Source organism: Benincasa hispida, chromosome 2, assembly GCF_027475165.1.
Source record: "Benincasa hispida cultivar pf3 chromosome 2, pf3_genome.v1.1, whole genome shotgun sequence".
NCBI classification, from domain to species: Eukaryota; Viridiplantae; Streptophyta; class Magnoliopsida; order Cucurbitales; family Cucurbitaceae; genus Benincasa; species Benincasa hispida.
In genome coordinates, this window is record NC_143479.1 from 8523964 (window position 1) to 8545823 (window position 21860).

The following is a 21860-nucleotide window of genomic DNA, read 5'->3' on the forward strand; positions in this document are numbered from 1 at the left end:
AACTAAACTTTTTAGCCATGAGATCCACCATCCGTTAACTGCCAGACATTTTACTAAAGACCAATAGCTGAACTCTTCTTACCCTAGATATATTTATGTGTCCATCGGATATAACCAATCATGAGTACGATGACCCTTCACAGATGCTCGTAAGTACAGCTGGGTCATTTTACTGTTTAGCCTCTGTAGTTACACCTCACTCCTTAAGTACCAATGATTTCTCTAATGAACAATACAACATAGTCCAACTATGTGTGAACACCTATCGAGCCAATAAAAAGTTTGTGGCGCCATATTGTTCAAGTCCTGGAATCAGCCCTTAAGGGAGCTATCTATCTACTTACCCCTGCCTCAGGGAATGAGTGAATTTCATTTTGTATAGCTGAGTTCCCAGTTCCCAAATCAGACGAATCCCCAAAATGGTAGGTTTGAATCGGTAACCTGGCCATGCACCCATACAAATCAAAGGATCGCTCTCAATGGCAAGAGTTCCCAACTCATTCAGGATTGAGGTCATGTTACCTATGATCACCTAGTAAAGTGAAGTCTCAGTTATGAACGGTGTTATATAACGAGACATTAACACTTTGTGGTTAGGTCTTATACAAACTCTTTGTATAGGATGCCCCCGCTCGCATGTCCCCTAAATGATCAGGATCAGACCATCTGTGACAAGTCACAACACTTGTGACCATTCCATAAAGTGGGCCGCATCCATGACGTTACCAGGATAAGGTTTCCCTCCTATATCCATATACTACAGACCATTTTGGTTATCATTCAGGATATGATCCACCTGTATGTCACATACATACTTAAGTTACATACAGATAACCAGGGATTTTATGTTTATTGGTTTGTGATAAATCAAATAAAACATACAACTGAGCAAAAAACAATATGTGAAGTAAATATCATATATTATACAACATAAGTGTTTGTACAAACAGTTTACAAACTATAGGACACAAGACTTTAGGGCAACAACCCCAACACAACACACATCTCTATGATCATGATCCATTTCATTTAATCCTGTTGGTTGCTTACTAACATCCACTGAAGGACCATAATGTTGCTCTGGATGACCACAATCTATATAATCAAGTCTAGATGATCTCTCATTACCAAAAACTGAAGTACTGCCCAATTCTGAATTCAATCTTACTAGATTAGTGCGGTCACTGTCTAGTGATAATGTTGATGGTACAGTGTTGGTAGACAATGGAATATGATCCTCTTCCCGATGAAACTAATATGATTCCTCGTATTGTGTGTCCACAATCATATCATCATAACTCACATTTCCAAACCCTATTCTAATATTTTTGTCCTGATTTGATTTTAGCGTTATAGATAACTGAAGTCTACTAAGCTCTTCTCAAAAAAGAAGGAAGCAAACATCATCATCATTCATTGTGTATTGTGGGGGGAGCCTCATATTCAAGCTTATCTTTAACTCTTATTATAAGATCAAATTATGAAGAACTAACATTTGTAACCTCGTAAACATGAGATTTAAGTTCTTCATACTTCAATGTAACAAACACAATGATAATTATCCCCCGATATAAGAACTTTCAATCTCATCCCAATTTCACATTCATATCGAATAAGTAGACACTTTATTGTCATCATACAAAGTAAGAGAACATTTATCATTAAGTTGTATAAGCAATTAAAGTGTACTCTAGCTCTCTCTTAATATCGTTCTCTTTCTTAATCTCGCTCTCTCTTAATCTCACTCCCTCTCTTACTCTTGCTCTTTCTCACTCTCGTTCTATCTCTCGTGCTCTCTCTCCCAATACAAAATTTCGTAATACTACATTTCCAGAAATAACACAGCAAAAATAATGAAACAAACTCAAAATAATGAAACACCCTTATAAAAAAGCCTCGTCTTGAAAATCTCCATTCGAAAAAACTTCGTTTAATAAAACACTGTCGAAAATGAAATGAAGTTTCGATTTAAAGAAATCACCATTGTATTATGTTTAGGTATTATTGATTTGAGAACTTTAGTCGTGAAAATTGAGCGATAGTGTTTAACCAGATGGGGGCGTGACTTATAACGTGAGGCACTTGTGAGGGCAATTTATGTAATTTGGTATGGCGATGATATCAGCAAAGGGTCAATTTACATTATTTTTTAAAAATGAGCCATTTGACATTTTGGACCTAAAAAATGGGTCATCCGAATAAATTTTCCATTTCGTTTGGGGGCTGATATAGGGATTTAGGGTTTTTTTTTTCTTTTTATTTTATTATTATTTTGTCATTTTCCTTTTCCCTTTAAATTCCTAATCTTCCAACAAAACAAGTTTAAACTCCCAAATCTCCCAACTAAATATAAACCAAATTATCGAATCTTTTATAACTTATAATTCAAATTTCCAAAATTATTTTTTTGGCAAAAATATCTAGAATATAATCTAAATATGTGAGATAATTAATTTAAAATTACCTGCAAAATTGGGACGCCACGTTCTGTTTCCTTTTAATTATTCTATCAATGAAATGAACTAACGTGGGTAATTTTATTTACATATCTAGTCCTTCTCATATATTGATAAAAAGTTAATTTGAATTTGATAAATAACGGTTAGTCAAAATTGATAATTAAATTAAACAATCTAATTTGACAAATAACTATATATAGTTGAAATCTAGAAAACGTTTTTATAAATACAATCTAAACATGCACATCATTAATGAGTGAATGAACAAAAACATTAACCATTAAGGGGAAAAAAAACTCTATTCATAAATTTCATAACAAAAAAACAAAAAAAACAAGTGTTATTATTTAATCCTTCACTAAAATAGAAACATGGAGAGCATGACAAAACAAAGTTTAAAAAGTAATGTTTTATTACATAGTTATATATGATTATGTTGTAACAAAGGGATGTGAAAACATTGAGGAGTGATACTTAGAGTGTAACTAAAATTGTAAATGTGTGGAAACAACCTATAAAGTATAGTAATAATAGATAGAAAAATTAACATGTATTTTATAAAAATCACAGTGTAACTAAAACTGTAAATGTATGAGAAACAATATATACAATGTAGTAACAATATATGGAAAATTAATATGTATTAAACAAATAACAAATTTTATAAGTACTTGAAACAAATAAAACTATCCATAAATGCCTGCAATTCATTGAACAACCGGGTATTGGACTTTTACACAATCACCCCTACTATCACAACGAATACTATTTTCCTATTATCTAAGCAAGACAGGATTCTCTTTTTCCTAGGTCTTCTAGCCAAGCGTTTGACTTGAGGAGGACGAATGGGGTTGTTGTTCAAATTATAGAGACTTGAAAATTGTTGCACATTACTAAAAGGCTATGTTTCCTACCTATATAGTGGTTAACACTTAATCATTGAACAACCATAACAAGAAAGCTTTCAACTCAAAGAAAGCTAGAGCTACACTTTGTATTATAATATTTTATGTTTGAAACAAAAGGATAATAAATATAAGGTTAAAAAGCATTTAAAACTTGTGAATATTGGTTAAGATTATTAGAAGTAATAATACAAACAACATATCTCAGTTAGGATAATTAATAATATGATATTTTAAATTTCAAAACAAGATTTGAAAATTAGTTGATATGTATGATTGAAAATTGAACAACTATTAAATCTGATTTGAAAATCCAAAACAACTATTAAATCTTGAGATTTATGGCAAATTAAATTATCCTAATGATCATCTTTGTTGGGATATATAGTTGAACAATTAATTATTATAGTCTTACTAATAAAGATGCAAAATTAATTACACTACAATTAAAAGAGGTGATCAGAATATTTTAGAACTTAAGAAATTGTGCTCACGTGACATACATGTGTTTTGCTATAATTCAAAATGATCCCGACTTCTACTATTTTCATGATTATTCTTTATTTGTATTCGAATTTGAGTCGAGAACAAAAATAACAAATTTGAGAGAATAATTTTAAAAATAGAAAAATAGTTTCAAAATTAGAAAACTGGCAAAATGGTTTTTTGAATTATTATTTGATAATTATTTTGACCAAAATATCTATATCAGACAATGATTACGTGGCGATTTAAAAAATATAAAATCTAAAAACCAGATTTCATTAAGTTCGAAAATAAAACTAACCAATATTTCATTGGCATTCTAAAAAACAAACAAACAAAATAAAATATACACAACAATTTAAAAACACCCAATTTTAACTACCAATATTTCATTTGCAAATTTAAACGAGACTTTTTCTTTTCCATTAAATCTGAATTATATATATATATATAAAAAATACAAACCTAATTATTAATCCTCGCATAAATATTTGGAGAAGTAAACTATAACTTTCAAAATAGTTTATAATCTTAAAACTACACCATCATTAAACTGATTAATATTCTACTATCATTAAAAACATGTATTGATAGAGGGAGAAAATGTCGTATAGTAAAAAATGTGATAATTAAGCAAATACTTAGAGAATATGAATATCTTGTATTCGTATTCAATACATTCAATAAGGGAATAGTTAACGCAGTCTGTAGGTATTTGGGATCACCCTATTTTAACCGACCCATCAAAACCCAACCGCTAACTCGATGGGAGAATGATGGAGTAGGTTAAAAAACATTGTTGGTCCATATATTTTTCATATAAGTATCATTTAGTCTTGGTCAATTTAAATTCTATAACCATTTAATTTTTACTTTAATAGATACAATTTTAATTTCTATTGTGAGAAATCTCATCAAAATCAAATGTCAACTTTTATTACGTAATGATTTAGTCTTTGTTGTTTGTAAATAAAATTGATTTTCAATTGGGTTTTCGATCTTTAAATTTTAATGATATCTTTCAAGACGATAACTAAATATTTGCAAACCATAAAATATAATGACCAAATTATTATTTATAAAAGTTTAATGACAAAATTGTTATAAATTTGAAAACATATAGACTAATTTTTTACCAACTAAATACATATTTGGGAGTGATTTTGAAATGTTTAAAATCATCTTCGTGGTAAATACTCTAAAATATGTATCTTGATCACATAAAATCAATTTAATAAATAATATTATATTTTTAAAAGTTAATATTTATATTAATGAAATTGATTTTGAATTATTAAAAACACTTGTTTCTAAATGATTCTAAAACATAAAAAAAAATGATTTTATCCGTTCTTTCCTAAATATGATTTAAAGTTTATAAACCAAACTATTAGTATCATAAAAATTGATGGTTTAAAATTGTTTCATAAACTATAAAGTATCTTAATATTCAATATTTTATAGGTATTAATGTTTCAATATCGTAGCGTGACGCTTAAATCAATTAAATAAAAGGCAGCGCCATATGATGTAAATATAATTATTTATGACTAGACAGCAACGCTAAAGATTATAATTGGGTCTATTTTTAAAAATAAAGAAAGGTTATAATTGGGCTGTCTTGGGAGGGAAAAAAGGACAGAAAATTTATTTATTTAGTTGTTTGTTTATTTATTTAGTGAGATTGTTGGCTCCAAAATTTTGACTTTGATTCTTAGATTTTAAAATATGATGCATTCCATCTCTAAATCTCAAGTTTTGTTTTAACTTACTCTTTAAATTTAAAATTTTTATAATTAATTTGAGTTTTGTTTCAATCTGATCTCTTAATTTTAAGATTTTATATTTTTAATCTCAAATTTTTATTAGATACACATTTTCAATCATTGATCTCGTTTTCTATTAATTAATTAAAAATAGAGAAATTCTCATAAATAGAAAATTTTTAAAAACATTCGTACTTTCTAGTAAAAAATTTTAAATATAAAAGGTCTTTTAAATATAAGTATGAAGTGAATTTTTAAATTTAATTTTAAAAGTGATAAAAATAGTAAAACTTAATTAATTATAATTATTTAAACGAATTTTAATTTATTAATATATATTAATATAAATTAACTCTAAAGACGAAAAATGAGAATTTAAAGAAAAATCGAAATTAAAAGTATAAAATTGAAACATAGAAATCAAATTGAAGTAAAACTTAAATTTCAAAAGTAAAATTATAGTATTTTGAAATTTAGAGATCAAATTAAAATCAAATTCAAAATTGATTAAATACACAATATTTTAAACTATATAGACTAAATTAAAATCGAACTCAAAATTTAAGAACTAAATAACTAATATTTAAAAACTTAAACTAGACACTAGACAAAAGAGATTAAAAAGATATTTGTTCCTAATTTATTTATTTATTTTATAAAAGGTCACATATACTTTTTTAAAAAATTTCAAAATTTCACGAGAGATTTCAATATCAAACTCCGAGACGGTGGGTCCGAACGCACGAATTCATCCAGTCAGATGCCACGTGGCAGAGATCCCCTACGGAATTCGCTGTGTTACCTAATGGTGGAGCCGTTGACCAAAGGTCAAACGACAGATCAGACGGCTGAGATTCTGCCTTCTACCCCGAGGCTGATCGAAACCGAAGGGGCCCTTCCCAGGTACCCAATCTCCATCTCCACAGTAGAGCTCCACAGCGGGCGCCAAAAATAGAGGAAAAAAAAAAGAAAAAGAAAAAGAAAAAGAAGAAGAAGAAGGAAGAGAGAAGAAGAAGAAGAGACAAACACAGAGAGACGGGGATTATCAGGCAGTCTTTGAAGAGCACGAGCTGGGTTTTGGGACTGGTTTTCGAGTCAAGCATGGAGCTTCAGAATACAGTGAAAGAAGCCCTAAACGCACTGTATCATCACCCTGACGATGCCTTCCGTATGCAGGCCGATCGATGGCTTCAAGACTTCCAGCGCACTCTCGATGCCTGGCAGGTATTGGTTTCAATCACTTCCTCGCTTTTTAGGTAATAGATTTCACTTGCTCGATTGGAAGAGAGGACTTTATGATTTGCGACTTTGATGATTGGTTTAGTGTTATTTTTGTTAACTTCTTGCTTAATTCCATCCAGCAAGTTTTAGTTTCGCGAGTTCGAGTTACCGTACAATGCTTTATATGCGTCATGGAGTGAATCCTGTTTAAGGGATTTTTTTTCCCTTTTACCAATTTCTGCTATTAATCATTCACTTTGGAAGTTCTATTCTTTCCCTTTTTCTATTGAACTCCACTTGCCTGCGGGAGAACGTTGGAAGAAGTAACTCCATCAGACTTAAGAATGGGACTTCCCCCCCTTGCCCCTTGTCATTTGTTCTGTGGAAGTATTTTTTTTGGTGAAAGAAACAGAGAATTTCACATACAGAGTTTGATCGATTTTTGAACAGGGAATTGTAAATCATCAAAAAGAACACATTTCACGCCTAATAATGGTAAAAACTTGTATAATGAATTCAGTGGTATGCCATTTTAAAACGAACAGATGCCAATGGGGATTTTATAATTTCAAATTTTTCTGGAGCTCATGCAACAAGTACACGTATTGATTTACCTGTTCCAAGCATCCAATTCACTTTATTGTCACTGTCTAATTATTGAGGATAGAGGTAGGAAATACTTCAATTGCTGTTCGCTTTCAGTAAGCTTCACAACTGTTGCGTGGACAAATTTCCAGGATAACTTAGATTGGATTTGGACAGGTTCATATTTGGGTATGGTTTCAAGTGTAGATCCACTAACATTTGCCAGTAAAGGATGTATCTTAATGATGAGATATGCATTTGCTATTAAAGATGTTGAAGGAGATGTGCTTGTAAGCTGTAACAGTTGAAAGCATAACATACATCTGCTTCAATCGTTTTAATTGAATCATATTTGATAGACATGGATATTTGTTTTTGGATCCTCCAATATTTCAAATTTTTGTTAGCTGCCTTCCTCCTCAAATTTGACCTGGTTAGATTCAATATAACATTCATCTGAAGAGGCTTTGGTCCTTATACTGGAGTTCTGTCATGAATATATCCATAACTCTTAAGTACTCTTCATTCCATGTGATTCACTCACTGCCCTTTGGAGCAGCCTTATGATATTATTCACATCTTTATTTAGGAAAGTTAATAGCCTTTATTCTTTAGGTTGCTGATAATTTGCTTCACGAACCCACCAGCAATTTGGAAACTTTGATCTTTTGCTCTCAAACACTTAGAAGCAAGGTATCCTTCTTTGACTTGTCATTGTTAATTACTGAATATTGGTTATTTGAATTTATCTATGCATTAGTTGCTTAGTAATACGATAAAGGTTGTTTAAATGTATCATGATTGGGTTGTTTTCTGAGTTCTAGTCCACTATTTATCTAATCCAGGTACAAAGAGATTTTGAGGAACTGCCTTCGGAAGCATTTAGGCCCTTACGGGACTCATTAAATGTAAGAATGCCATATTATGTTGCTAAGCTCTTAGTCAGCATCACTATAGTTGTGCAAAATATGTGGTTCAATGTCATAGTATCTTTCAACCTGGTGATGCGTGGTTGCTTTTTTCTGTTTCGAGGTGTGGCTTCGCTTTCTTTTAGATACGGATTTTTTAATCTCTCGGTGAACATCTGATCATACATATGTTGCAATTACACAGATTTACAATGATGCCAAATTATTTTTTGGCTTACTATTACATGCTCAAATCATTTTTAACCATGGACTTTTTTGCTGTTATAAAACTATTCTTTATGGTTCAACTGCTAATCTGCAACTGATGGAACATGCGTAATGCGTGTGCTATATATGCCACCACTTGATACAATTTTAAAAAGTCCCTAAATGATGTGACCGCTTCTCAATTTTAGATTAGCTCATTAGTGGTGAAGGATAGAGGCTGTGCACTACTGATTTGTGTGGATGTTTCTCTTATAACTTCTTGTTTTACTATCTTGAAAGAACTTATTTTGGCATATATTTATGTTATTTGGAGGGCCAAGTGACTTTGGATAGTCAAAAATTGAAATGATGCACAAGAAATTCTGTATCAGATATGTATACATATAGAGAAAAACTCACTTATCATTACAATTTTAGTCTCAGACAGGTGTATGTTGCAACTTGCAATCAAGCCAATGCTGATCTTGATAACCTTTTGTTGAAACCACTCTGCATTATTTATTTATCATTATTTTCCATGGGTTAACGAACATATTTAGGTTCCACTAATTGTATGCAAGGACTTTGTTCCGGTTAAATGGAGTTAGGTCTTAATAAATCTTACTGCAATTCTTTTCATTTATACGATGTGATAGGGGCTAGTCTTTGTGGTTGGTTCATAAACATCAGTTTCTTACAGTCCTTCATGGGAAACCAAAAGTTTTTGCCTATAGGGCCTTTTGGCTTCATCAGTAACTCTAAAATTATGAGATGATTATTGTACAAACCTCTAGCTTAGTAACGTTTAAATTACATCGTGGGCAATCTATGTTGAAAAAAATGAAGTTTTTTCAAAATAAATAGGGCGTTTTGGAAAATCCATGACATCAATATTCGTGTGGTTCTCCCTGGAGTGCTCTTGTAATTCTCACTTGGATTTGGGAGTATGCCACATAACTTTTTGTGTGTGTGTTTAACATATGTAATCTAACATATTATATTTGTATTCTATTTATACGTGCAGAATTTATTAAGAAAATTTCACAAGGGCCCACCTAAAGTCCGAACTCAGGTATTTTCTTTGAGAGCTCACAAGATTATTGAATAATTTTCCCGTCTGATTGGAAGGATAGATTCAGGTTAAATTTTGGTTTCATAGATTAGCATAGCAGTAGCTGCATTAGCAGTACATGTTCCTGCTGATGATTGGGGAGAAGGTGGTATTGTAAATTGGCTCAGGAATGAGATGAACTCACATCCAGAGTATGTACCCGGATTTTTGGAGCTACTGACAGTTTTGCCTGAGGTATGACTATGAACTTGTGATATCTTTTTCTTTATATTTGGAAGAAGTACTACTAAATCGTATCCTTAAAACGGAAAAAGTTGGAGATACATATTTTCTTCATGAAAGTTGAATACTACATTAAGTATATTTCACCATGCTGGAAGAAAATGCATTTTCAATTTTCGTGGCTTGACATTTTTACAGACTTGTATTGAAATGTCCACTAAATCATATAACTTGTGATGGATTATCAATCACACAGTTATCCAATAGGGCCAACAATTACATGAATTGTGAAAGCTAACTGAATGAAATGCTGGAACCTTTGATTGTATCAAATTTTCTATAAGTAGGTGATCAATTTTATAGAGAGTATGGGGAATTAAAACCTTAAACCATTATTGATCAGTGGTTTTAGATTATTTGATTGCTATGATACTGATGATTTCATATGCTAGAATATTATGACAAAATTTCGGCTAATAGGGCATCAGCTGGAATAATTTAATCTCTCTCTCTGAAGCAACTTAACGTGTTGAAGGGCTTTTAGGTACTTTTATGTGTGTATATCATAATTCCCAAAATGGTCAGTTGGTTTTTGTTTCGTGGCATGTTTCCATATTTCTTCTGCAATCATCAATCAGGAAGTATACAATTACAAGATCGCAGCCCGCCCAGATAGACGCCGTCAATTTGAAAAGGAACTCACATCCCAAATGCAAGTTACCCTTAACATATTGACAGCCTGTTTGAATATTAATGAGCTGAAGGAGCAGGTGGGACTTTTTTAATCATAAGAATTGTGTCCTATATCTGAAGTTTGGTTATTATGTCTTCATACTTAAATAGAAGTTTCTCAATATTTTATTTTCTTGGGTTTTATGGATGTTTCAGGTGCTCGAGGCATTTGCTTCTTGGCTTCGATTAAAGCATGGGTATGCCTGTTCTTCATGTCACTTTCTACACAATATATTAGTTAGCACAAAAGATAATTAGGAAGTTCACTTTTTTGAATGTGTATATCAGTATATGGTGCTGATGTACACATGGGTATGAAAATTTGAAGTAGACGTGGGTATACTTTAGATCAGTTTCTTGTATCATAAAGAAGACTGAAGAGCAAATCACAAAGGTTCGCTGCTTAAATTTTGGGATTATACATACAGTTGGGTTCATGATACCATTTCTTGCTCAAATATTGATTACGGAGTTGTATGAAGTTCAAGAAAAAAAAAAATTTGCTTATCCACAAAAGAATCTAGGATACCTAGCTTTATTTTGAAACAGATTGACCTAGTTAATTGGGAGCGAGTAAGTAGCTGAACAGATTGAATGTAGTGGTCCATGCTTGGGAACATATCTAAAAGAAGCAAAGCCCCATTTCTCAAGTGGTTATAGAGATTCCCATTGGAAGAAAAGTTTTTGTGGCATGAAGTACAGTGGTCTCAAGGTAAACCACCCAGTGGTTGGTTCTCTAGAATAAAATGTAGAAGTAGCCTAAAGGCCCCTGGAAACAAAATATGAGGCTTAGTGATTTTGCAAAAAGAAACACCACTGTTTGGGTGGGTTCAAGCGATAGAGTTAGTTTCTGGAATGATTTTTGGGCACGACACGTCAATTATTCCTGAAATATTCAAATCTTTGTAGCTTTGAAGAAGCTTTGGTTGAAAAAAATATTAATAACCTTTGGTGCCTCGGCAAACTCCAAGGAACTTTTTCTGATCAGAATTGGAAGATTGGTTGAGTGTCATGAATTTATTCGAGGGTGTTCGTCTCATGACCACTAGAGTAGAAGATTTTGGCTTCATGATAGCTCAGATATTTACCTTTTCCTGCAAATATTTTTTCTTTTCGTCTTCTCTATAGTGTGTCATAATCTACCGCAGGATCTTGAGCTATTCAGAAATGCTGCTATCCGAAGAAGTCAAACTTTATTGTTTCTTTTCTTTTTTTTAAAAAAATTGATTATTTATTTTTTTGGTCAGTTGTTTTTTGTTATCTACCGTTTCTTTATATATATATATATATATATATATATATATATATATATTATGAACTGTTGTTAAAGGGGCCCTAACACTAATGACAAAGTTCAAGAGTCTTAAATCACCGATTGATCCAAAAGCTTAAGCCAGTGGGTGAAGTCAAATTTAATTATATAATCTAACACCCCCTCACTTTTGGGCTTTAAATATGAAGAAGACCCAACGAGTGGAAATGAATTTTAATTAGGGAGGAGCAAGTTTTAGGGGTTTGAACATATGACATTTTGAACCAACCTGCTCTGATACCTTGTTTTAAATCACTGATTGATCCAAAAGCTTAAGCTAGTGGTGAAAGCATATTTTAATTATATCATCTAGCAAAGAGAGACATCTTAATTGCCATCTACAACCAAACATTGTATTGAGTGCCATTCTTGTGGTGGGAGCGCGGTCCATTTGGATTGTTCTCTTTCAATTTCTTGGATGAGAATTATTCAAATTATTCTAGATCGACGTAGTTCTACCTTGCTTGGTTCACTAACCATACAATCTCTCTTTATTTCCCTCTTCTTGATAAGAAATCCTCAATGCTTTAGATTAATGTAGTTAATATGAGCATGGATAAGTGATAAGGCACCTATTACTATTTTGAAAGTTGATGTGGTTCGATTTCCCAACCAAAAATAAAAGTTTCTGTTTCTTATTATTGTGGTCCAGATTTCAGAATCTGCTTCTTCGGTTGTAGTCAGGGAAGAAGGTTGAGCTTTACAATTTAATCGCTTAGTTAAACTGCTTTTGGTTTCAGGATCCCAGGAACTGTGCTTGCATCACATCCTTTAGTACTCACAGCTCTAGCGAGTTTAAACTCCGAGCTTCTCTCAGAGGCATCTGTAAACGGTATTGCTTTTGAAAATGCCACAAGTTTCTAATTGCGTGGTGTTGTAAACTTAAGCTATATTGCAACATCTGAAATCTGTCTATTTCCTGAACTAATTCTGTTGTGAACACCAAGTAGCCGATGATAATGTTTGTAGTCCCATCCCTCTTCCACCACATTTTTAGATTTGAGATATGCGTGTGATCTTATAAAAGAGAAATAATTAGCAAGCCTGGTGTAGTAGGAATGCTATCATTCATTAATCTATTTTTTGTATGCTTGTTTGGTTTTGGTCAATAAGAAGGGGAGGGGGGCTAAAGCTAAGATGCCCTGGAAGTTTTAAGTGCTCAATTGGTTTTCATTTGTCTTTCGTTATGTTATTCTTTTACATCTATTATCGCATTCCTAAAAATTTGATTGAATGAGTAACATCCATGTAAAAAGAAGTGTGCATCTTTTTGGCCCTTCAGTGATAGTGTTTTTTTTCCTCCCTGTGATAGTCAACTAGACTTATCTGCTAATAGCACGTTTCCCTTGTGTTCACTAGTGTTATGATATTTTATTTATGTTTATATAATTAATTTTGCACGCTTTGCTTATGTTCTACATGTTTACTCTTTTGAAGTCCCAAACCCCCGGGTTACTTAGAAGCTTTTTGCATGTATTCTCAATAATTTCTCTTTGGTTCTTTGAAAAATTATTATAGAACTTTTCTTTGGCTTCTTTTGTGCAGTTATATCTGAACTGATACACTATTCAGCAGCTGGAAACTCAAGTGGTCTCCCAGTGCACATGCCTTTAATTCAAGTAATTGTCCCTCAAGTTATGAATTTGAAGGCACAACTTAGAGATTCTTCAAAGGTATTGCTACCACAGATTCTTCATCTTCCATTTCTCCATTTTTGTGTGAGAGAGTGCCTGGTTTTCTGGTTTTCTGGTTTAAAGCCTTAGCTATCAAGGGATATAGAACAGCTAGAGTATTGAGACCAATTATTTTTGTTCATTAGCTTTGTATGTCATCTCTTCCTCATTGTTGGATCCTGTGGACTTTCTTGCAGTATCATGATATCTGCATTTTCTGTTTATATCCAAAAAATGCTTTCCTCATTTCCTTCTCCATTTCTTTATTCTGAAGTGCAACTTAGTAATCCTTTCCTGTATTTCTTCTCATGTTGGAAATTTTATAATTTAAAGGTTATTGTTTTTGCTGGCTTTTTCTCTATTCAAGTAGACACCGGGTCAATACCTGGAACTCTTTTCAAGAATTGAATTCCTTCCTTGTAGAATGGTTTATTTGTTTGATGTATGTTCTAGCACCATTCTCATTGTTAGAACTAAGAAGTCAGGGTCCAACACACCAATTGTCTTTTCTTTTTAACCCTTTCCAGGTATTTTTATGATTTATATGCTACCATTACCCCTTCTTTCATCAGAAACTAGTGCGCTTCTTCTGTTTCTAGTTCTAAAATGTTAGCCCTCTTCCTTTATTTTCATTAATTTCCTAACCATGATATAGCTTCTGGTTGCTGAAGTTTATTCATTTCTACAGTTAATTCACCTTGTTCTTATTTTAATTTCTGCATTCAGGATGAAGAAGATGTGAAGGCCATTGCTCGGTTATTTGCTGACATGGGCGATTCATATGTTGAATTGATCGCTACTGGTAATAAATTGTCACCTAGTTGAGGGTACATCGTTGTTCTTCATGGTATTGTTTTCTTAGTTTGTTTTTCTTTTCATTGTTTTTTGGTCTACTTTCTAGGTTCTGATGAATCGATGTTAATAGTCCATGCCCTACTAGAAGTTACTTCACATCCTGAATATGATATTGCCTCCATGACCTTTAATTTTTGGCACAGCCTGCAATTGAACTTGACAAAAAGGTTATTTATTCTGGGCCTTCTGATATCAACTATGGATTCTTTTAGACGACAAACATATCAACCGTATCTTGTTAAAGGTTAATTTTACTTACAGTAGTTCTAATATCCCAGGGATGCATATATTTCTTTTGGCAATGATGCTTCCATTGAAGCTGAGAGGAAAAGGAGGTTACACATTTTTCGTCCAGTTTACGAGTCACTTGTATCCTTGGTAAGTTTTCCACTTTCTAGATTATTGACCCAAATTCAGAACTTTTAACTGAAAACTATATCATTCCCTCGATGGTTAGTCTTAGTACTTCTCTACATGAAATATCATTCCCTTCATTGTAGTGTACAATAAGACCGCATTTGCTCATAAACGATTGTTATTACTCAAATATTTGCTTGTATCTACTTTTTTCCAGAAAATATTTATTGTTAGCTAGAAAACTAGTATTTACAGATATGTATGCATGTTGGATTTATTAACTGAATTACATAAATCTGCATATGTAAATTTTGGTCTTGATTCTCCAGTAAAATTGTGTTCACAGGTTAGTTTCAGAGTTCAATATCCTAATGACTATCAAGACCTTTCTTATGAGGACCTCAAGGAATTCAAGCAGACTAGATATGGTAGTAAACTTGCTTAGTTTGTTGAATATGATCAATCAAATATTACTAGTTGGTTTGCAATGCAGTTTTGTTGTTAAGGTGCAGTTCTTTTAGCAGATATTATAATTTATTGGGTTGCAGTTGTTCCAGCCTACTAGGAAATCTTTCTTTATTATATCTTTATAGAATCCTTTTTTAATATAGAATGCTAGTCCATCTTCTTCCGTAGAAATTTGAAGGATGATGAGATTCTAGATTTTCAAAATCTCCTCAAACTCATTACCGAAAAGAGATTAACAAATAATCAGCACAAGAGAATCTGGTCCATTGAAACAGTGGAGTCTTCACTGTTAACTCCCTCGTGAAGCACCTATCTCTAGCCTCCCTTTTAGACAAACAGATGGAGAAAGCACTGTGGAAAACTAAAAGCTCTTCGCGAGTTAACATCTTAGTATGGACAATGTTTTTTGGAGAGTTGAACTGCTCCTCTATGATGCAAAAGAAGTTGCCTAATCATTGTCTTTCTCCAGAAATTTGCCCTCTTTGTATGACAGACACAGAGGACCTGCTGCATCTTTTTTTTTGGTTGCTGCTATGGAGAACAATGTTGGCTGAAATTGTTCTTGATTTTTAATTTGACATGGGTTTTTGGAAATGATTTTCGCTCTAACATTTTGCAAATCTTGATGGGCCCTCCTTTGAAGAAGAAGGCTAAATTGTTATGGTTCAACACGGCGAAATCATTGCTGGTTGATCTTTGGTTTGAAAGGAATCGACGGGTCTTCGATGACAAGCGGTTGATTTGGTTTGAACACTCTGAGACAGCCCAACTTAATGCCTAGTCCTGGTGTACACTATCCAAACCTTTTTCAGATTTTTCAATCCAAGAGCTGAGCTTAAATTGGCGGGCTTTCATTTCGATAGCTTCGTAGGAGTACTCTTTATCACGATTTTTAGTAGTATTTTTGGTTGCTTTGTCCACTGGTGTTAGATTAAGTTTTGTGGCTTGTGTTGTTTATCATTAGTTTTTTCTTTTGGCTGAGTTGTAATTAGTTTCGTCGGACTTTTGGTCGTATGCATTGGTTTGATATTTAGGATAATTTGGAGATGATGAGGGTGCTAAGGGGATGTCAACCTAGTTGAGATGCCTGGGTGCACCTCCTGATCCCCAGTTTTTGTTGCTTGTAGTTTCCTTTTGTATATTGAGCTTGTCTCATTTCATTATCTTAATGAAGAAACTGTTTCTTTTTTTTTTTTCTTTTTTTTCTTTTTTTTTAAATAATAATATAGAATGCTAGATAATTCAGTTTTCCCCGTGCTCATTTAGTCATTTCCATGTATGATTCAGTAAAGTGGATACTGAACAAATACATATTTGTATTATATCCAGCTGTTGCAGATGTCTTAATAGATGCAGCATTGGTTTTAGGAGGTGATATGACTCTGAAAATTCTTTACGTGAGGCTTGTGGAGGTGTGTATTTATTGCAAGCTCTTTACTTATTCTGCATCTTAATAAATTACTCACACAGCATGTAAAAGAATTGTCTGGATTTTCCCTCCCGATAGTAATCCTTTTTCCTTTGAGTTACTTATTCGTTTATATATGACTCATATTTTTATCCTGGGCTGCCTTTTGTAGTTACATTAGTATGTATTCTAACTGAAAATACGTCATAAGAAGAAAAGAATTTGCACACCACCATGGGTAGGGTTGAACAAGTGGTCAATAAAGACCAATTTAAATAAAAAAAAAAGTCCGAGAAAATAGGTTCAAGTTGTTAGGTGGTCACTTACCTAGGATTTAATATCTTACAAGTTTCATTTGTAAATAATTTTGTTTCTACTGCCTGTCAAAGTGGATCAAGTTTTGCAACCATGATTTATAAAGACTTCGATTTGTTGAATTTGGTTAATCCCTTTTCAAATATCATAATAGGCTGTTACAAGCTGTGGAAATAGTGAACCCAGTGAATGGCGTCCAGCAGAGGCTGCTTTGTTTTGCATCCGAGCTATATCTGATTATGTGTCAGTTGGTGAGACCGAAATAATGCCACAGGTAAAATATCTTCCAATTTTGTCCTGCCTCCAATGATTGACAATTTTATTATCATTCGTAGTTTACCCCCTTCTTACGTAGTTCTTTGTAAAGTTTGTTCTAAGAAGAAAAATTCTCAAACCTCTGTAGTTTGTCCTCCAATTAGTTAAGCAAGCCCACACAATTCTTTTCTTTCTTCTGTTTTCTTTTGAAGAGAAACTGAGTCTCATGAAAGAAATGGACAACACCACCTCATTCTTGCCCATATTTTAGCGGACTGTATCGGAAATAGTACTCCAACGTATTTGGAGAATGTGATCTCATGTTCTTGCTAGATAGTTGTTTCATTGCTTAATTCTTGTTTTTCGTATGTTCTACGTCTGCCTATTCTCTTGTAATTTATACTTTTCTCTGTTCTCTGTCTCTAATTCTCGGATTGCACTTGGCCTTTTCATTCTTCTCTCAGGTCATGGGTTTACTTCCAAAACTTCCTCAGCAAGCTCAACTACTTCAGACAGGTAACAGGATGTGACATGTTGCATATTGTGGTGTATTAAATGCTATCACAATATTCTTGGTTTTTTTTTTCATGATCAAGTCCTACTAACCACATATATCAACGTCTTTGCAATTTCGTTGTAGATATCTTTTTATAAGTGTACGTCCTATATGTTAAACTTGATTTATCAAGATAGATATTTATGCCTGATTGGATTTTCAGTGTGCTACACTGTTGGAGCATACTCGAAGTGGCTTGATGCATCATCAAGTGGGCAATCGATACTACCTTCAGTAATTGATATCCTCATGAGTGGAATGGGCACATCCGAGGATTCTGCAGCTGCTGCAGCTCTGGCATTTAGACATATTTGCGCTGGTACAAAATTTCCTTTCAAAATTGCTTTCTTTTTAGTTCTGTATTTTTCTGCATCAGGTAGTAGACTGTTTATGTTTAGTTTTTTAATTATACCAGTAATGTTAGTAAGACCAGCTTATTTTCTGGTGGCATGTCAAAATAACTCATAATTTAGACTGCTCTACTTTCTTTAAGCAGTAAGCACAGCTGGTTTTCGAATTTTGAAATCACATTTTTAGCAAACGTCAACATGCTGTGGTTTTAGAAATACTATTCTATGTGATTGCCCCTCCCATGTCCTTAGATACACTGGTGAGAGATTGAAGGTTGCCCTTTTACCATGCAACTAATAATTATTGGGTGACAACCACTCCCACTGATTTCTTGTTTGTTTAGCTTTAATGAATACCTCCAACATAGCCCCAAAATAAAACATAGAACCCAAACTTTTACTATCTCGAGCTTTGGTATCATTACTCCACTTTATTAACTCATTTATATCACAACTAGATTGCCGGAGAAAGCTTTGTGGATTTTTGGATGGACTCTTCCATATATATAATATGACTGTCAATGGAGAAAGTAGTTTGAAAGTGACTGCTGAGGATTCGTTGCACCTAGTGGAAGCATTAAGGTCAATGTCTTGATAATGTATTGAAGATGGTCGGTTGAGCAGAATATTATGTTTGGATAAAGGTTGATTTCTCTATCCCTATCTCTCTCTGCAGCATGGTTATCACCGAACTTGTTCCTGATCAAGCTAAAAGAGCACTGGAGGCATTGTGCGTACCTGTTGTCGCTCCTCTGCAGGTTGGCTCTTTTTTCCTTTCAAACTATTAGCTCATCCTCCCGACAAGTTATAACAAATTTCAGTGTAAATAATCAGGAAATTGTCAATCAAGGCCCAGAGGTATTGAATAAAAAGCCTTCTAATGAGTTGACAGTCCATATTGATCGGTTTGCTTATATATTCAGGTGTGTTAAGTGTCCATCCTTTCTATCTCTGTTTCTTCTAATTCTCTTGATATATTCTAAATCTATTAATTGAATCAACTTTAGATATGTAAATCACCCTGAAGCTGTTGCAGATGCGATACAAAGGCTTTGGCCAATTTTTAAAGCCATCTTCGATATGTAAGTGTCTTTTAATTGCATTAACTGCTTTTGTGTTCTATGCAAAATTTCTTGACTCGTTTTATTTAATGATTGGATTCTAGCCGTGCTTGGGACATGCGGACTATGGAATCTCTTTGCCGAGCGTGCAAATATGCTGTAGGTTTGCTGGTCCTCTTTTTTGGTGGTTCATTATTATATGTATTCATGGTTCAAAACGGCTGGAAAATAAAGAAACTAAGGAGTAACTTGGTCTGAGTGGGATTGTATTGGTTTGACTTGGACTGGTGGAGTATAATTCTGATAATATTTGTCATGAACAAGGGTTCAGTTAGATGATTAATAATGAAGAATAGATGTAAGATAGCTATCCCTTATGAAGTACTGAAATAGATCGACTTTTATGTTCTTATTTATCCCTTCATTCTATGCAAACGATTTTGATCCATGTCTACATTGTAATTGTATATCAATGTTATATTTTGAGGCACTCATTGAGTGGAAATATTTATGATAATAGTGCTACGTTTGCGCAAAGAAACAATTTATTCCGTTGAATATATTACTAGTTTACTTTCTGTAGGTGAGAACTTCCGGTAGATTTATGGGAATCACAATTGGAGTGATGTTGGAAGAAATTCAAGGTCTATATAAGCAGCACCATCAGCCTTGCTTTCTTTATCTGTCGAGTGAAGTTATAAAGGTTTGGGCCATATATCTCACTTTACTATGAAGTTTTAATTATCGTGTTAAGTTAACAGTTAAATTGCTGATTTTGCTTGCAGATTTTTGGTTCTGATCCGTCTTGCGCTAGTTACCTCCAAAATTTGATTGAAGCATTATTCATGCACACGACACGTCTTCTCACAAATATTCAGGTAGGGGCATAGGCTGCAGGTAGTTTATAGATGTTATCTTCCTCAATTATGGTGGTAGTTAAATTTCTAATTGGTTGTCCCTGCTTTTGTTTGGAAGGAATTTACTGCTAGACCGGACATTGCTGATGACTGCTTTCTTCTGGCTTCGAGATGTATACGCTATTGCCCTCAATTGTTTATTCCATCTTCAGTATTTCCAGCATTAATAGATTGTTCAATGGTTGGAATCACAGTACAGCACAGGTATTATATACTTATCTCCCAGCTCTTGTTCTCGTGAAGACCCTCATTGTCAAGCTTTTTATCTAAAAATTAAGCTAATCATGTAATGCTGATATGTTTGTTAGCATTATTGTGAATTACATATTGGCCCTTTTCTTTTTCTCTACAGGGAAGCCTCAAATTCAATATTGACTTTCTTGGCTGATGTTTTCGATCTTGCAAATTCAAGCAAAAGTGAACAATATATATCTAGAAGGGATGCAATAGTTATACCTCGAGGTCAAGTTATCCTTCGAATTTTGGTTGCAGCCTTGACGGGGGCATTGCCAAGTTCTCGATTAGAGCCGGTATTCTTATTTTCATGTGGATAATATAATTGCTTACATGTTAAATTTGAAAGCTCTATAGTCACATTGTGTGTTAAGAATCATATCATGATCCCATCCCACTTTCCCAGGTGACGTACACACTATTAGCGTTGACTCGAGCTTATAGAGTACAAGCGTTAGAGTGGGCCAAGGAAAGCGTTTCATTGATTCCATCAACAGCTGTTACTGAAAAAGAGCGGTCGAGATTTCTAAAAGCTTTATCAGATGCAGCCTCAGGATGCGATATAAACACGCTTGCTATACCAATAGAAGAGCTCTCAGACGTATGCCGGCGAAATAGAAATGTTCAGGAGATTGTTCAAGGAGCATTAAGGCCGCTTGAACTGAATCTATTGCCTGTATCATAGCGAGGAAAACTGGGGGGAGGGTGTTACAAAGAAGAAGAGGCCATTTTGCAACGGTCTCGTCTTGTTTCTGCCATATAGTTGCCTCGAGGTGTAATGCCGGTTGGTTTTATTCTTTTCTTCTATCTTCTCTTTTACCCTTCTTTTCTTTTTTCTTCATTTGGTGTATTAATTACCAGTCTCCAATTTTTAAGGAGAATGTTCATTTTTTATATCTTCTTTAAATGAGGGGTGAGGTGTAATGAGAAAAACTGGTGGTGGTCATATGTTTTTATTGATGATGAGGTTTGGGATGGTGGAGTGGTTTTTTTCTTTCAACGTTGTCTCTTTGGATGTCATTTTTTTGGGGGGTGTAATTTGCTTGACACAGTTGTAATTTATTACAATGAAAGAAAAGGAAACTTTGCTTCTACATATATGGCCCTCTTCTGTCCTCTTATCTTTGTACCTTAGCACTTAGCAGAGTACACTGTATATTCTCTTTTTGTACTATCGCATTGTTTCAAATTTAAAAGTTAGTTGATTTGTGTTACTGTGGAATTTTTGCTCCTTTGACTTGGTCATTCTGTACCAAGGAATGAATAGTGAGAAGATCCACCTTTTAATATCATGTTATGTAGTTAATTGAGCATCGATTAGGTGCAACCTTTTTTTTTTTTGTTTTATAGAATAGGATAAACATTAAAAAAAATTCAACTTTTTAAACAAAAATTGTCACATGGTAGATATTGATTGGATGTTGTTATAGTATGTACAATAGATGAGTGCAATCCAGACTATACCTAAGTTTTTGTCTTGATAATTTAAATGTTTTAAGACTTGTTTGGTAGGTAATCTGAAAACAGAATTTTGAA

At 33.5% G+C, this 21860-nt stretch overlaps 1 protein-coding gene across 2 annotated transcripts; it reads left to right on the forward strand.

The window, feature by feature from the left end:
- Positions 1–6511: 6511 nt before the first annotated feature.
- On the forward strand, positions 6512–21422 carry MOS14 (ARM repeat superfamily protein). Of its 2 annotated transcripts, XM_039023316.2 has the most exons (27): positions 6512–6840; positions 8038–8115; positions 8268–8330; positions 9562–9609; positions 9697–9843; positions 10470–10601; positions 10720–10760; positions 12616–12707; positions 13421–13548; positions 14275–14350; positions 14450–14570; positions 14682–14781; positions 15107–15188; positions 16558–16640; positions 17106–17225; positions 17671–17722; positions 17926–18081; positions 18571–18694; positions 18789–18870; positions 18947–19035; positions 19120–19194; positions 19278–19332; positions 19757–19876; positions 19959–20051; positions 20149–20294; positions 20443–20620; positions 20731–21422. In XM_039023316.2, exons 1-27 carry the CDS (start codon positions 6718–6720, stop codon positions 21007–21009), a joined length of 2883 nt encoding a protein of 960 aa, XP_038879244.1. In that variant the 5' UTR covers positions 6512–6717; the 3' UTR covers positions 21010–21422. The 2 variants fall into 2 exon arrangements, with proteins under 2 accessions (XP_038879244.1, XP_090167335.1); XM_090311209.1 differs by lacking the exons at positions 6512–6840; positions 8038–8115; positions 8268–8330; positions 9562–9609; positions 9697–9843 and adding an exon at positions 10358–10375.
- The last annotated feature ends 438 nt before the right edge of the window (positions 21423–21860 follow it).